The 15,815-nt window shown below is 33.3% G+C and overlaps 2 protein-coding genes across 2 annotated transcripts; both read left to right on the forward strand.

The window, feature by feature from the left end:
- The first annotated feature begins 2,600 nt into the window (after positions 1 to 2,600).
- On the forward strand, positions 2,601 to 7,587 carry LOC127789703 (iridoid oxidase-like). The gene is made up of 4 exons (XM_052318656.1): positions 2,601 to 2,851; positions 5,115 to 5,595; positions 5,693 to 6,155; positions 6,796 to 7,587. The coding sequence occupies exons 2-4, from the start codon at positions 5,150 to 5,152 to the stop codon at positions 7,426 to 7,428; spliced, it is 1,542 nt and encodes a 513-aa protein (XP_052174616.1). The 5' UTR covers positions 2,601 to 2,851; positions 5,115 to 5,149; the 3' UTR covers positions 7,429 to 7,587.
- Positions 7,588 to 13,164: 5,577 nt separating this feature from the next.
- On the forward strand, positions 13,165 to 15,815 carry LOC127790398 (cytochrome P450 76A1-like). Its single transcript, XM_052319901.1, has 2 exons — positions 13,165 to 14,091; positions 14,934 to 15,815. The coding sequence occupies exons 1-2, from the start codon at positions 13,174 to 13,176 to the stop codon at positions 15,564 to 15,566; spliced, it is 1,551 nt and encodes a 516-aa protein (XP_052175861.1). The 5' UTR covers positions 13,165 to 13,173; the 3' UTR covers positions 15,567 to 15,815.

Below are 15,815 nucleotides of genomic sequence, written 5' to 3' on the forward strand. Positions count from 1 at the left end.
TTTTTGGGCGGCCTGCGGAGCCTCTGATAAGTGGTTCCGGATCCGGGTTTAAGGATAGAACCCGATGTCAGTAAATAGGGAAATAATGTTATTATTACGCAAAATAATAATAATATTTTAACAAATTATCAGCCCAATTAATTCGTTAAGAGGCCAAAATGACAAAAATGATCATGATTGTTAAAACTAAAATAGAGGTATTTTGTACACTTTCGGTCAATTAATTTGGTCCATAAATTTATTTAAAATATTATTTTTATGCAATATTTTTTAAAACATAAGAAAAAAATAAAAGAGAAGTAACAAACAAAAACAACAAGATACTGTTTTATAATTTTTGGACTAAATTTTATAGTTATAGATTAAATAATTTTTAAAAAAATTATAATCATTGATTTAAATTTTTTATATAATATTAATATTTATATATGGAGAATTAAATTTAGTTATGGCATTTATAATTAGTATGTTGATGATTCATAACATGTTAATGAAATTCAAAGGGAGGACAAAGAAATTATAAATTAAAAAGAAGAGATTAGGGTTTGAGTTTAAATAATTATAAGAAATTATATAATTATTGTTGTTTTGAGTTTATTAACTTAGATTAATTATTGTTTATGGTTTAGGATTTAGGATTAATTATTGTTTAAATAATTTCATGTGATATATATTTTGACAAATTTGAAATAAGAGAGAAATTACTTAGTAAGGTGATCTATAATATGGAGTATTTAAGATAGCCAAAGTGTATAGATTGTATGTTATATATATTATAATTATTTTAATTAAAATATAAAAAGATAGGAAAGAAAATATATATCTGTGTACAAAAAATTAAAATAAACTCAAAAGAGAAAATAGTCGGAGCGAAATTACTTTTCTTGTAGAAAAAGTATCTACTTTAATAAAAAACTTTCAAGTCACAAAAGAACAATCTTACTCTTATTATTATAAGAACTTAAATCTTAAATACAATCAGCCTAAGAATAAACAATACAAAACAGATTAAAGAAATGAAAATATGATAATATTTATCTAAGGGGACCAAGAACAACAACAATATGGATTTTAATTAGATATTTCACATCTATAACACCAGAATTAACAGAATTAATGATTAAACAAACACAAAAATGATAAGAATATTTAGATTTGGGTTACAAAGCAGATCCTCTTCTTGTTCTCATCCAAAGGGCCAAATTTTCCTTTCACCATCAGCTGATTATTGAGACTGCAGCCAATCTTTCACCTGGCTAAAAATTGCAAAAATAAGAAGAAAAAGCACTAATATCTATACCTTGTCAAGGGAGTCTGTTCTATTGGCATAACAGTTAATTAAGGTCCAAAGATTGTACTAATTAATAGTTTTGTTACAGTTTGGAGAGTTTGACAACGACTTAATTGAACTTCGTGCCATTATTTTTATATATGGTCTCAAGTCTTTGCCGATCTATGTTAAATTTTGTCAGATTAAACTTACTTTCACAGTATCTTCTGTTATTAAAAGTCAATTTTAGTAGAGCTTGCTCTTTGTTTAACCTTATTTTTCCTGAGTTTGTGGACTTTAGCCGTAATATTTTTTTGTACAAAATAATTAAAAATCAATCATGTATGCTTAAAGTGAGATCTTGGAACCCACAAGGATTTACTTACACTAAGCATATTTGAAATGAAAATTCCATTGTAAATTAAGAGCTGAGATCATAGGCTGATCTGTTAGGGATTAATATAAGGTGAGGTTGAATTAAGTTTTAATTATAATTATTTAGTAAAATCCTTAAACCCACTTAACACACTGAAAACTTAAAATTGAGTTTGGGCTTCTAAATTGATCACTTAAGTGAGTGGAGATGAAGTAAAATTGAGATTATCATACAATTTAACTCAGTGCCATTTAAAACTCAATGTTAAATGGGCTTAAACATTTTTAAGTTTGATTAATTAAGATTGAAACATTTGAATTCCCCATGATAATAAGACATATTTAACTAAAAAAAAAAAAAGAGTGCATCAGCCCTCTGATTAATTTGTTTATAGAAGGACTAAAAAAAAATGATTTTTAAGTATTATTTAGGCTCCAAGAGGAAGTTTGTCTTTCGAGTGGATCTCTTTAGTCATATTTGGGAAGAGAAAAAATACAATAATCCAAAAAGCAGCACGCGTGAGTTCATAATCATCCATAATTAATCTTGTAATTAATTAATTATTATCTTCAGCCTCTTAATTTTGTTTGTTGTTAGTGTCAATGCTTAACCAACTTTCATATATATGTTTTCCCATTTAATATTTCATACGGATAACTACTAATTTATTCAATCAATCCTCTTAATGGACCACTCATCTTAACCTTTCCTTGCTGTTAGGGCTTGTGGGTACATCTAAACTAAACTTTCTGAGCCAATAGAGTAGACCATGACCTTAAATAAAATAAAATTAAGACATAATGATTCATCTTGATCATAAGCTTAATTAACAAATGCAGACAAAATTAGTTGCTTCCTAAGAGCTGTATTCTTATTTAATAAGCAAGACAAAACAACACGGTGGTTAAGAATTGGATTTCTATTAATGATATCTTGATCCTATGGTTGCCACATCAAACCTTGCAAGACCGCTTAACTACTTGCTAATTAACCTTCTTTTGGACGGTTGATTAAGTGTGAAAGGGTACTATAAATGCAAGTGCAAGCTTATTGGCTGATTAGAGAATGAAGAGAAGGAAATCAAAAGAAAGGAAACCCAGAATCTTAGATTGCATATCTTAACACACCTGAAAGCCTGAAAAGGGTTATATTGTCTGCATAAATTAGGGTTTATGCAACCACTTGGCCGAGCTAGCTAGACAAGGGTGAGTGTTCTCTTACTTGGCAAATCTTAATCTTATGATTAGCAAAAAATAAATCTTGTTGAAGAACAACAAAAACCTTTTGTACTTTTTATTGAGTCCATTTCTCACCTGTTTCTCTTAATTCTTGGAGTTTCCAGTTTAATTCCATATGTAATTAAATTAAACTTCCATTATATATGGATTGAATACTTTCTATATAGAGAGTTTCTTCTTTTTCTTTTCCATATACGTATATGTACATGACAAGATTTATAGGTTTTTGAAGCTCCATATATAAGTACAAATATATATCTACAACTAACTGCAGAAATAAAGATTTTTTTTTCTATAATTTGTGCTTAATAACCATAATTACTCATGTATCTCTTCTAACTGTATATAATTTTTTTTTAATTTTCAGTGTTGTATATTCATCAGAACAAGAACAAAGCCTTGCTCTCTCTTCCTTCACCCCCCAAAAAATAAAAAAAGTTAACTTTCTGCTAGACATTAATTTAAATACTGGTTGATTATCTTTGTTTAATTTGTCAACAGGAACTATACAGAAATTGTTAATTTCTTAGGGTAATGAACATCGTGTGAAAAATATGAAAACATAATTCATTTTGCTTGGTTGGTTGTAATATTCAGCTTTATGGAAAATATGAATTATACATAGCATTTTGCTTGGCTGTAATATTCAGTTTTTTTTTTTTGCTTTGAAAAATATGAAAACATAATTCATTTTATTTTATTTTACATAAAAATAATATCTTGGAACCACCAACAGATCTTTTTCCTTGTCCTATAGACATAGGGTTTGTGCTTTTTGCTATATATATATATATAATAATAGAGTTTTCAGGATAAATATTTTACGTATCACTCTAAAAATTTATGGTTCAATGAACATATTCTTTTATTTCTAATTTATTTCGACCATAGATAGTGTGATTTTTAATTTTGAGGTGACCAAGATCATTTTTTTTAATTTTAAAAATAAATAAAATATAATTTTACATGAGTAAAAGAATTTATTTTTAGTAAAACGAAACTTATGTGTTACTTCTTTTCCTTTTTAGATTCTCTTATGTGACTTGGGATTTTTCAAACGAACCCCTGTGATTATTTCTATAGTTAGAGAAAGTGCATAGATTGTTAATGGTGATCTTCATCTCTCTTTTGGAAATTTATAACTATCCAAAATAGCCCCTTTCATAGACTACCATCCAAGGTTATCAGACCATGTCCTCCTTGGCGATTGGGTTTATGGTTCTCTCCAATCAGTTCCTTGTTAGCCCCAATTTACTTAATTAGCTCTTGACTATTTGAGATTGCTTGTTGAATCGGGCACGTAATCCGAAGTTTTCTGTGTTATTGAAGGCTCGTTTCCCACCATGTTTCTTGCTCGAATGTTGATGTATATTGCAGGCTATGTCAAGCTATTTGGGTTGTTTATTGTTCTATTAATTGTCCTGTATTAGGGTGTGAACTCTTTGGTTTTCCTTTCCTTTTTCTGACAGATTCTCTAACTTGCAATCCCAAATATCTTTGTTTTTTTTTTTTTTTACGTGGATGCTTGTCAAAATAGGTCAAATTTGTAAAGGAAAAATCATCAATAATTTTATTTAATTTGTTGGGTAACGATTCTATATATATTTGCAAAATTTGATAATGTAGAGTATTAAATATAAATATACATAGCAAATCACAAGGGCAGCATATTCCTGTGCCATATATGCAACTAATCCTACATCTTGTTATAGTCTCAAAAACATCATGACACTATTTTAATGATATTTTGAGAATTTAAAATATATTTTTTCGAAAAGTTTGGTTCTGTGGTATAGGCTAGAGGTGTTGGGACTTTGGATTACTTCCGATATTAAATGCTTGAGAATTAATATTAGTTAATGTGTATATAAATCAAAGTCCAAACAGCAGATTGATGAACTGTGTTCTCAAGCAATTTGATACTAATGAGATGCAATCAAGCCATTTGATACTAATGCAATTTCATTGATGAAGCCAATCCACATCTAATTAAACCGTTGAGAACACAGGTTTCTCATCCTTCTCAGCTTAAATTTAATCAACTATATACATATAGAGTACAATTAAGTAACAAATTAACTAGGTCAATATCCTATTATAGGTAGTCTGACTAGTTGAATTTTATCTTTTGTAAGGCTCTATATATAATATTATTATATATTAACGTGTATTCAGCTAAATCTAGTTCCTTTATTGAATTTTTTCTCCATTTCTTTTCATCTTTTTACAGGAATCTCCATTAGTGTTTCGATTAAGATTCTGAAGATGGAATACGAAATACTGGGCTTGGTTCTTGGTTTGTTGCTTTGGGTTGCTTGGGCTATAGCCATAGAGCGTCGCCTCCGCCGTAGCCACGAAGATGTGAGCCAGCTACCCCCAGGACCGAGAAGCTTGCCAGTGGTCGGCAATATCTTCCAACTTGGTTGGTCTCCCCACGAGTCATTCGCCATGCTAGCTCGTAAGCATGGGCCCATCATGACTCTGCAGCTCGGCTCGATGAGCACGGTAGTGATCTCATCTAGCGAGGTGGCTCGAGTCATGTTCAAGAACCATGACGTAGTTCTAGCTGGACGAAAAATATATGAAGCTATGAAAGGTGACTATGGAAATGAAGGATCATTGATCACAGCCCAATATGGCCCACATTGGAGGATGCTTCGGCGGCTCTGCACCTCCGAATTCTTCCTCACTGGTCGCCTCGATGCCACCAGGTGTTTACTGTTGAGAAAATAAAGAATTATGTCTCCTAAAACATAATTAAAATTTATTTTAAATTTAAGATAAATTTTCTTAATTATTTAACACCAGGGAGGTTCGTCGCCGTTGCATTGACCGGATGGTGGAGTTCGTAGCAGAAGCTAGTGCGTCCGGGACGAAGGCCATAGATGTGGGGAGGTTCATTTTCTTGATGGCTTTCAATCTCATCGGAAACCTCATGTTCTCGAGAGATCTTTTGGACCCCAAATCGGAGAGAGGGGAAGAGTTCTTCTACCACGCTGGGAAGGTGATGGAGTTTGCCGGAAAACCCAATGCGGCAGATTTCTTGCCTGTTCTGCGATGGCTTGATCCTCAGGGGATAAGGAGGAAGACTCAGTTTCATGTGGAAAAAGCATTTGAAATTGCAGGAGGGTTTATCAAGGAAAGAATGGGAGACGAAAATGGTCGTGAAGGGAGGAGCAGAGATTTCTTGGATGTGCTTTTGGAGTATAGAGGCGATGGAGTCGAGGGGCCTCTTAGGTTTTCTTCAAGAACCATCAACGTCATTGTCTTTGTAAGCCATCTTCTTTGATCTCAAAATGTTCTTTGTGCCCAACATATATATATATATAGAGAGAGAGAGAGAGATAGAGAGAAAGAGATTGTAATCTCATATTTTAGTAAGGACCTTACCACATTGTTCAAGAGGTTCATAATCAGCTTCATATACACAAGTGCAATGACGAAAATACCCCTTATCCTTGGCTATCTCATATTTGTTCTCTTTTTTCCCCTTTCTCTGGTTGTCGCTTGTCTTCTTCCTTGTCACCACCTCGTCTCGCGCCAGTGTAGCTATATCCTCCTTGTCTACGGCGAAGAGAGAGGATGCAGTGACAGTCGATGCAAGTGAAGCAGCACGAGGCAAGATAGTGATGAGGCGAGATGGGGATGAGACAAGTAGCGCGCGACAATCATGGGAAGGGAAGAAAAGAGAACAGAGAGGAGGAGACGTATTTTCATAATTTAATTATAAAAATAGTGCATTCAGTCATCCTCTCGATCATTCAATCAGGTAATTTAATATTTTCTTTTTGAGTAAATCCTCTTGTTTAAGCATTCTTTATAATTACAAAACTACCCTTTCATATTTTTACTCGTAACGTCATGAAAATAACCGAAACCCATCTTGCTTTGCATACTGAGTCCATCATCAGGAGATGTTCACGGCGGGGACCGACACCACCACCAGCACACTGGAGTGGGCAATGGCGGAGCTCCTCCACAACCCTCAAACCCTCCAAAAACTCCAGGCCGAGCTGCGAGCTGCCGTCCCGCCAAACGCCAAGCTCGAAGAGAAACACATGGACAATCTCCCCTACCTCAAAGCAGTGATCAAAGAGACGCTTCGGCTCCACCCGCCTCTCCCCTTCTTGGTCCCTCACATGGCCATGGCATCCTGCAAAATCCTCGGCTTCCACATCCCCAAAGAGACCCAGATCCTCGTCAATGTCTGGGCCATCGGCCGCGATCCCAAGAGCTGGAAGGAACCATTGTTTTTCCGGCCGGAGAGGTTCTTGGAGCCGGAGATGACGGAGGTGGACTACAAGGGGCAGCATTTCGAGTTCTTGCCGTTCGGGTCAGGCCGGCGGATGTGCCCGGCGGTGCCGCTGGTTTCGAGGGTCCTGCCGCTGGCTCTGGGCTCGCTCTTGAAGTCGTTTGATTGGGTTCTGGGCGACGGCGTCCGGTCAGAAGAAATGGATATGACGGAGAGGATGGGGATTACGCTGAGGAAGGCGGTTCCGCTAAAAGCGATACCAATTCCAGTAGGAAACAAAGCAGAAGCTTAGTTGCAGGGCTACGATGATGGTATATATGGTGTGTCGTATATGCAATATGTATGTATGTATGTTTGTATGTATGTATGTATGTATTAAACATATAAATGGTGTCATTATTCCCGTGAACTTTTATTTTTATAAAATCTTAAACTTGGCATTATTCTAAAATTCATGAACTCTATAAAATCACCCCATTTAATTCCTTATCCAATAATCTCGTCAAACTCAGATTTAATTAAATTTATATAAAATTTGTCGATAAATTATATTATTTGTTCTTGAATTTTTCACTTCATGGCAAATTATCCAATGTACTTCAATTTTTATCATTATAATTATTAAATTTTAATTTTTGTTACAATTAAGTTTTTTAAGAAAGAAGATGAGAATGGTATACATTAATATATTATTTAAAATTACTCGACCATGGTGTTTATTTAAATTTTAATATTAAGTGATTTAAATTTTAATATTATTGTATCTTATCATTTTTTGTTAATAGGATTTGATGAAAAAAATAAAAAAGAGCATATATTGTAACAAAAATTAAAATATAATAGACATTTTATTACAAAATACAAAATTTAAAACCTTGTAATTTGATAAACCTTGAATTTCTTTTTTACAAATCAAAAAAACATAAAAAAAAAAATCTTAAATATAGTCTCGCTATCCACTTATTGCCACTAAAAGATAGTGCCCCCGTCGCTTAAATTACATTCTCTTTTGAATGTTCATCTTTTAAAAAAAAAAAATTTCAACATGAAAGAGAATGAACTCAAAAGTCCCTCGAGATAAATCCAGAATAAGACAAGAAACAGATTTAATCTAAAAAGAAATCAAGGGTGGAGTCCACTTATTATCATTTATATAGGCTTAGTTAATTTGTTTCAAAATCTCTCTTTTCTTATTTTTTTCTTTTATTAACGCACCATCACAAGCACTTTCACTACTCGATCCCACGATTTTAGCAAGAAAGGTAAATTAGGAAATCCAATAAACAGGTTTAGACCCCTAATATAACCACAAACGTGAAGGCGACAAACATGAATAACAAACATAATCACACCCTTCCTCCTTTTGTTAGAAGGTGCCCACCCTCCCACGAAAGTGACAAAATCATCTTTATGTAGGCGAGCTCGATGAGACAAAGTAACTTAAATTAATGGGTGAGTGGTTTTTACATATATTTTTATTATTTTAGGATAATCGTTCTTGTATGACCCTTAGTGTTCATATTCTATATTACGTCAAAGAAATAAATTGTAAGTTGAGTCTTTAGCCCTAACACGGGGCGAGGATCGAACCTCAACCTATGAAATTAATACTAACATATTGTTCATTCGACCGCTCGACCTATATCTTAAGGATTAAATTTTTATTATTTTAATCAATATATATTAAACTCTACTTATATTTTCACTACTTTAATTAATAAAAAAAATTACCTCTTTGTAAATTCACAAATTAATATGTTTATTTGCTTAATTTGAGTGACAGAATAATATTACCTAAAAATAAGTTACTTAACTTTTCTTTTCTAAGAAAATCAAAGTTAAAACTTGCTTACCTCTAATGGATCAAATTGGCGGCCCATCAGGCCCATCACGACATCAAGCCCTGATGAAGTCCGACCCACCAAAGCAGCCCTATTTTGCTCGTCTAATTGGGCCAATTTACTGATAACTGGTAAGTATAATTTTCGTATTTTAGGAATTTTCTAAAAACCGAAAATTATCTACTGATCAAATAAATTCTCATTAAAATTTATTTATTAGAAAATAAATTTAATTTAAAACTTCATTATTCAAAAAAAAAAAAAAAACGAAGAAGAAGAAGAAAGAAGATTTCCTAAATTCTAGAAGCACTTATAATCGGACACATATATATCGTATCCTAATTACATTTAATATATGTTAATTAATTAATTTATGATATTTATTAATCTCAAAGTTACATAATATAAATTAATGTGGAAGAGGACCATATTATACTCCTATATTATTACAATATTCTGATATTATTACAACATCTTGCAGAATTATTATATAAATAGCGGATTTTTTAAATTATTTTATTTAAAATATTATCTAAAAAATAAAATATAAAACATAATGGTCAAACGCCATCTAATAAACTCTTATTTGAATATTTTTTTTCGCAGTGACCATCTCTTTAATTTTACAAAATAATTATAAAGTGTGCTAATAATATATTAAGGAATACATTACGAATCAAGTGATGGTAACAAAACGAAAATAAAAACAATTAATTGTAGCGATGCAATCACTCACTCTCATCAAAATTATAAATAATAATAATAATAATAAACAATGCAACCACTTGAGCTGAGGAATCTCCGAAGAGATTCTCTTCGTTTGAGCAACGCAAAGGAACAAATTATGAGTGCACAATTGAAATTAAGATTGATGATTAATTGACTTTGCTTAATTAAAGAATATTTTTTTATCTCCAAATATTATTTTATATTTTTAGTTTTTTTTAAATATTTTTCTTTTATGTAAGTAAGTGTTCCAACAAAAACTCAAAGTGTTTAGAGTTTTATGTTAAGATATATTTTGAGTTTTGATGAGGGAATATTTTACTAAGGGCAAAAATACTATATTATCCTTGGAGATCCTCAATATGATACCGCCACGCACCTGTCTCAAGAAAGTGCCATGTGTCACCTATATCTTCATCATTCATCTCATATTTAATTTTGAACGAGATTGACTCAATCAACCGAGATTCTCTCCAACGTCCGGTTCAGAAGTTATCTTATCTCTTCAGAGTGTGCTTTACCTCATCTTTAAATAAAGGTCGACTTCTACAGGTACAGATCATCTAACTCCTAGTTCAATTTCCATTTTAGGCATATTTCTTCTACTGACTTGAGCGTCGGAGTTCTCCCGGGGGATTACAGCCCCGCCCCTGCAGGTACTTGGTTCGAGGCAAATCTCGGTGATCGGTCCAGTATCATCAAGTTTCACAATGAAAATTTTTAAAAAAAGAACTCTAATTAACCAATAAAAAGAACTCTAATTAATCAATATATATATATATATTTCTCATAACGTAAGAAGAATATATACAAATATTAGGAAAAACTTCACATGACTTCATTTTGATATTGAAATTTTTGATCTTCATATATTTCACATTTCTAAACATTATATGACTTTTGACGCGAATATTAATATTTGTGATGTCAACACCTGATCACTCGCCAAATAAAACCTAGAGAGAACTATGATTGTCTTTGCATATCACCATTTCCTAAGCATTTATAGGCTTTTGACACGAATATCTATATTTGTGATAAAGACATCCCGTTACTCATCTAAAACACTTAGAGAGGATAACGAACACTTTGTGCAATCATTAATTCATTAACATCTTTAAACATTATTTTGGTTTTTTATGTCAACATTAATATTTGTGATACCAACTCTCAATTATTCATCAAAATAATATAAAAATAAATATAAATATTTTTTTAAAAAAATACAAAAATTGAAGTAATTTCAAGATTCAAAAATAAAAATAAAACACAACAAATATACTATCATATGGTCAAATTTAACAATAAAAAAACAGAGAAGAACTAAACATTAGAAAGATTTTATTTTTAGATCAAAATACTAAATTTTAATAGAAAAAACAAATTATGTGTATATATAATAAAATAAAAATACCTAAAATATGTGTTGGTTGCTTGCAAGTTCAAAATCCATACATAATCTGGATTGGGAATTGTTCCCTTATTTATACTTGGCCTCCAAAAAAATTTTCTTAATCCAAACTCGTCTCATTTACAATATACTTGTTAAATATCTATTAAAGTAAATAGATAAATATTGATAAATACATTTATCCGTCCATATAAAAAATACTAAGTAATGAAGAAAAGCACAACAAATATAATTAAAAGTAACTTGGTGAAAACTTTTAAGTCTAATATGGATTATAAATATTATAATTATAATATATAAATTAAACTAATAGAATACATGTACTTAATCAACTCGATTGCTAGATTTTGTTCCCTGGTGATGGAGGATATGGCTATTCCTTTTCTTGGGATAATTGATTCTTCTAGAAAAAAAGGAAATTTTTGGATCAGACAGAGATAAATATTTTTGATAAAAATAAAATATGAGGAAAATTTTACGTCTAATAGAATAGATAACTCTAGATATGTTATTGTTAAATTCAAATCCCAATTGAAAAAATAAATAAAAAAGAAGAATCCATTTGAAATAGCTAAGAAGTGTCCCAACGATTTAGATTCGGTGATTATGAATTCAGCTTGATCGTGCTAACCTCTACCATATTTTTGTAAATATGATGTTAGGCCAGTTTTGTGTTAGTGTGTTTTGTGATTTTATTTTGACTCATTTAATTTTCTATTTGGTTATTTGGGTATGCCTTAACGTAAATTATCGATATTTTACAGTTTTTTTGGTTAATGTATTTTTATTTATAAAAAATTATTTAACTGATGAATAATTATATTTGTAATTTTCCAATGAAAAGTCCAAATTTCATATAAAAGAAGCCATTACCTTATTTGGGGCTATCGGATCCCCCGGATGAGTGATTAAAAGATTCCACTTGAATAATAATCCAACTAAAATTGTTAATTATTTTGCTACATTGCGCCACCATGGTGTGGAAAAGATTCCCCCCTTAATGATTCTCATCGCCTTCCCCGCCCCCGGCTTAAAACTGTTCCTTTTTTTCCCCCTTTTTTAATAGCATCCCTTGGTCGTTCTTTTTTATTAGTAAAAGATTAAAAAATTAACATTGGACCCCCAAAAAATTAAAAATTAACAAAAGATCACCTTATTAAAGAACTATAAAATTTAAGAATACTATATATGTTTATAAAGGGTATGAAATTTGCATTTTAGACCAAAATATATGTTATAATTATGTTAGGTTAGGATTATCATCCTCAATTATTTATGGACAATATAATCTTAATTAAAAGTAAAAATAAAAATAAAAATTTTATTTAGGTACAAGATTTTGACATTTTGAAGTGACATCCAACTTAGAGTCATTCACTCTATAAATAAATATATATACGATTTCTTAAAATTGAGTAACGCACATAAAATTAAAAATAATATGTTTATAAAGAGTATGAAATTTGCATTTTAAACCTTACTTTACCTATATGTGGTGGGATAACAATGACTACGTACAATTTATGGATTTAGGAAATCAAAAATATATGTTGGGTTAAATTTTAAATATATATATATTTTTGTGATTTAACTCAATTTAGAGTATATTTTTTATTTTAAAATTAGTTCTAAAAATCTCTATATTTTTAATTTTTGTGTTGAAATAATTAAATAAATAGGCTCTACATAATTATTATATTAATATTACTTAATATAAATTAAATAATATTGGTTAAAAAATTAAAATAATATATATATATATATATATATATATTACACGTGATAAAGAAGGGTAAAGGCATTGAAATGGGTGATGGAGAGGACGGCCGCAAATCAAGTAGAAGTCAAACAGATGTGGGCAAGATTAACTGCACCTTATTATTAATTTATAGTACATTAGTTTATGTTACTTGGAACGCGACATAAAATAATAATAATGACAATCATCTTTTTGTAATGTTTACTCCGTACTAAATTAACCTAATTTATTATTATTTTTATATATATATATATAAATCATATAATCATGGAGATCGAATTAATTGGCAACTTGAGAAGCATGGGAACGGGCTGGAGCATCATCGTCTGGTCCATCATCATTCTATTGCCAATCCTGCTCCTCCGCCGGGGAAAGCGCGCCGGCGGCAGGCTGCCACCGGAGCCGCCGGGATGGCCGTTGTTCGGCCACATGTTCCATCTCGGTTCGATGCCGCACCACACCATAGCCGGCTTCCGAGACCAGTACGGCCCCATCGTTTGGCTCAGGCTGGGCTCCAGAAACGCCATGGCGATCCTATCAGCCAAGGCCGCCGGCGAGCTGTTCAAGAACCACGACCTGGCCTTCGCCGAGCGGACCATCACCCAGCTCATGGAGTCGCACGGATTCCACAAGGCGGCCCTCTCGCTGGCCCCCTACGGGCCGTACTGGCGGCTGCTCCGACGCATCTGCACCACGGAAATGCTGGTGGCTAGAAGGATCAACGAGACGGTGGCCGTCAGGCAGAAGTGCGTCGCCGACATGCTGACGTGGATAGAGGCGGAAGCGATGAATGGGGACGCGGCGGCCCGTGGGGTTCACGTGGGGCGTTTCGTGTTCCTGGCGGCGTTCAACACGCTCGGAAATCTGATGCTGTCGCGTGACTTGGTGGACCCGCAGTCGGAGGTGGCGTCGGAGTTTTTCCAAGCGATGATCGGATTGATGGAGGGCCACAACCGGCCGAATATCGCGGACTTGTTTCCATGGCTGAGATGGCTGGACCCTCAGGGTCTGAGGAAGAAGATGGATTCTGAGCTCGAGAAAACCTTGAAGATAGCTTCTGGGTATGTGAAGGAACGCTTGAAAGAACGGGAGGCCGGCGCCGGCACCAGCGACGAGAAGAAAAGGAAGGATTTCTTGGATGTTTTGCTGGATTATGAAGGTAATGGCAAGGATGAGCCGGCTAAAATACCAGTGGAAAATCTCAGCATCTTCATACTGGTAATTCCTAATTAAATTCTACGTGTTATTACTTTAAAAAAAATACTAAATTATACCACTTTCTTCGTGCTAGCTACTAACTAGGATCTAAAAAATAAATAAATTCATGTTATGTTTATCTTGACGATGTTAATTATAATAATGACTTAATTCTCTAATGAATAATTTTTTATAAATATAGTTCATAATCGGTCATAGACTTTAATTAATATTATTGAGTCATATTATATAATCTCAATAATTAAATGACTTGTACTAAGACAAGAGTAGATTGTAAAATGGGTTAGAGGGCATGGCTTGGCCAGGCCTACTTTTATCAATGGTATGAATCATGTATATAGAATTTTTTTTTATAATTTTTTTTGTAAGAGTAGCCTTCCATATTAATTAGTACCAAGAAAGCATACAAAAATGCAATAATTTTATAAAAATAAGACCTAGTTGGGGAACCCCCCCCCATATTTGTAATTTAACTCTGTAACCTTCCATAATAAATATCATTTTTGGGATAATTGTACACGTACAGTTTTCATCACTCATGTTCTCGATTTCAATAAAAGAGTTAAATCGCAAGTGTAAGTCTTTGTCTCACTGCGTAAGGCAATGATCGAATTTACAATCTATTAATACGAATTTGACATATCGCTTACTTGACTGCTCGATCTATAGTTCAAAGGAATGAATATCACCATTTATCTTGAGATTAGGTTAGTAAATTTAAAAAAAAAAAAAAAAACTGACTTTTATCTCTATAAAAGCAAATGTTGTCTAATAATAAAGAATTTGCACCGTCTCCACACCTCAGACGCAGCTAAGTCAAACTGGAAGCATAATTATTGCAGGAAATATTTCTAGCAGGATCAGAAACAACTAGCAGCGCTATAGAATGGGCAATGACAGAGCTTCTGTGCCATCCGGAGGCCCTTATGAAAGCCCAATCGGAGCTTCATGCGGTCGTCGGAGCCAACGGCAAGATGGAAGAGAGCCACATCGAGAAACTGCCATACTTACAGGCGATAGTGAAAGAAACCATGAGGCTGCACCCTCCGATCCCGCTGCTCATCCCCCGGAAGGCCGTGCAGGACGCGGACTTCCTCGGATACCGCATCCCCAAGGACACGCAGGTCTTCGTCAACGCCTGGGCCATCGGAAGAGACTCGGAGTGCTGGGAGGAGGCCACGGTTTTCCGGCCGGACAGGTTTCTGGATTCGAAGGTGGATTACAAGGGCCAGAATTATGAGCTTTTGCCATTCGGAGCTGGCCGTAGAATGTGTGCCGGCGTTCCGCTGGCTCACAGGATGCTGCAGCTTGTGTTGGGGTCTTTATTGCATGAGTTTGACTGGGAGCTCGAGGATGGAGTTTCTGGTGAGAGTATGGATCGGAGGGAGGCGATGGGGGTAACCGCCAGAAAACTTGAACCACTCGTGGCGGTGGCGAGGAAGAAGATAAAGGGGAAGAAGAAGAATGTTGTGTGAATTGTTCTGCTGAATTAACTGTGGGGTTGTTTACGGGTAGTAGTAATTGGAGATCTCTAGTTTAAATTTTAGTTATTTCTCTAGTAAATTTGAATAGTATAATATAATTTATCTACTAAAAAGATTGTTGTTGTTGTTGTCATCGTCAAAATATAACAATAAATTTATAGTTGTGAAAGTGTTCGTGTTCCACCTCTAATCTAAAAAAACTTATACCTTATTTATAGAGATTGTGACTATCAAATAAAA

Source organism: Diospyros lotus, chromosome 14 (assembly GCF_014633365.1).
Source record: "Diospyros lotus cultivar Yz01 chromosome 14, ASM1463336v1, whole genome shotgun sequence".
Taxonomy (NCBI): Eukaryota; Viridiplantae; Streptophyta; class Magnoliopsida; order Ericales; family Ebenaceae; genus Diospyros; species Diospyros lotus.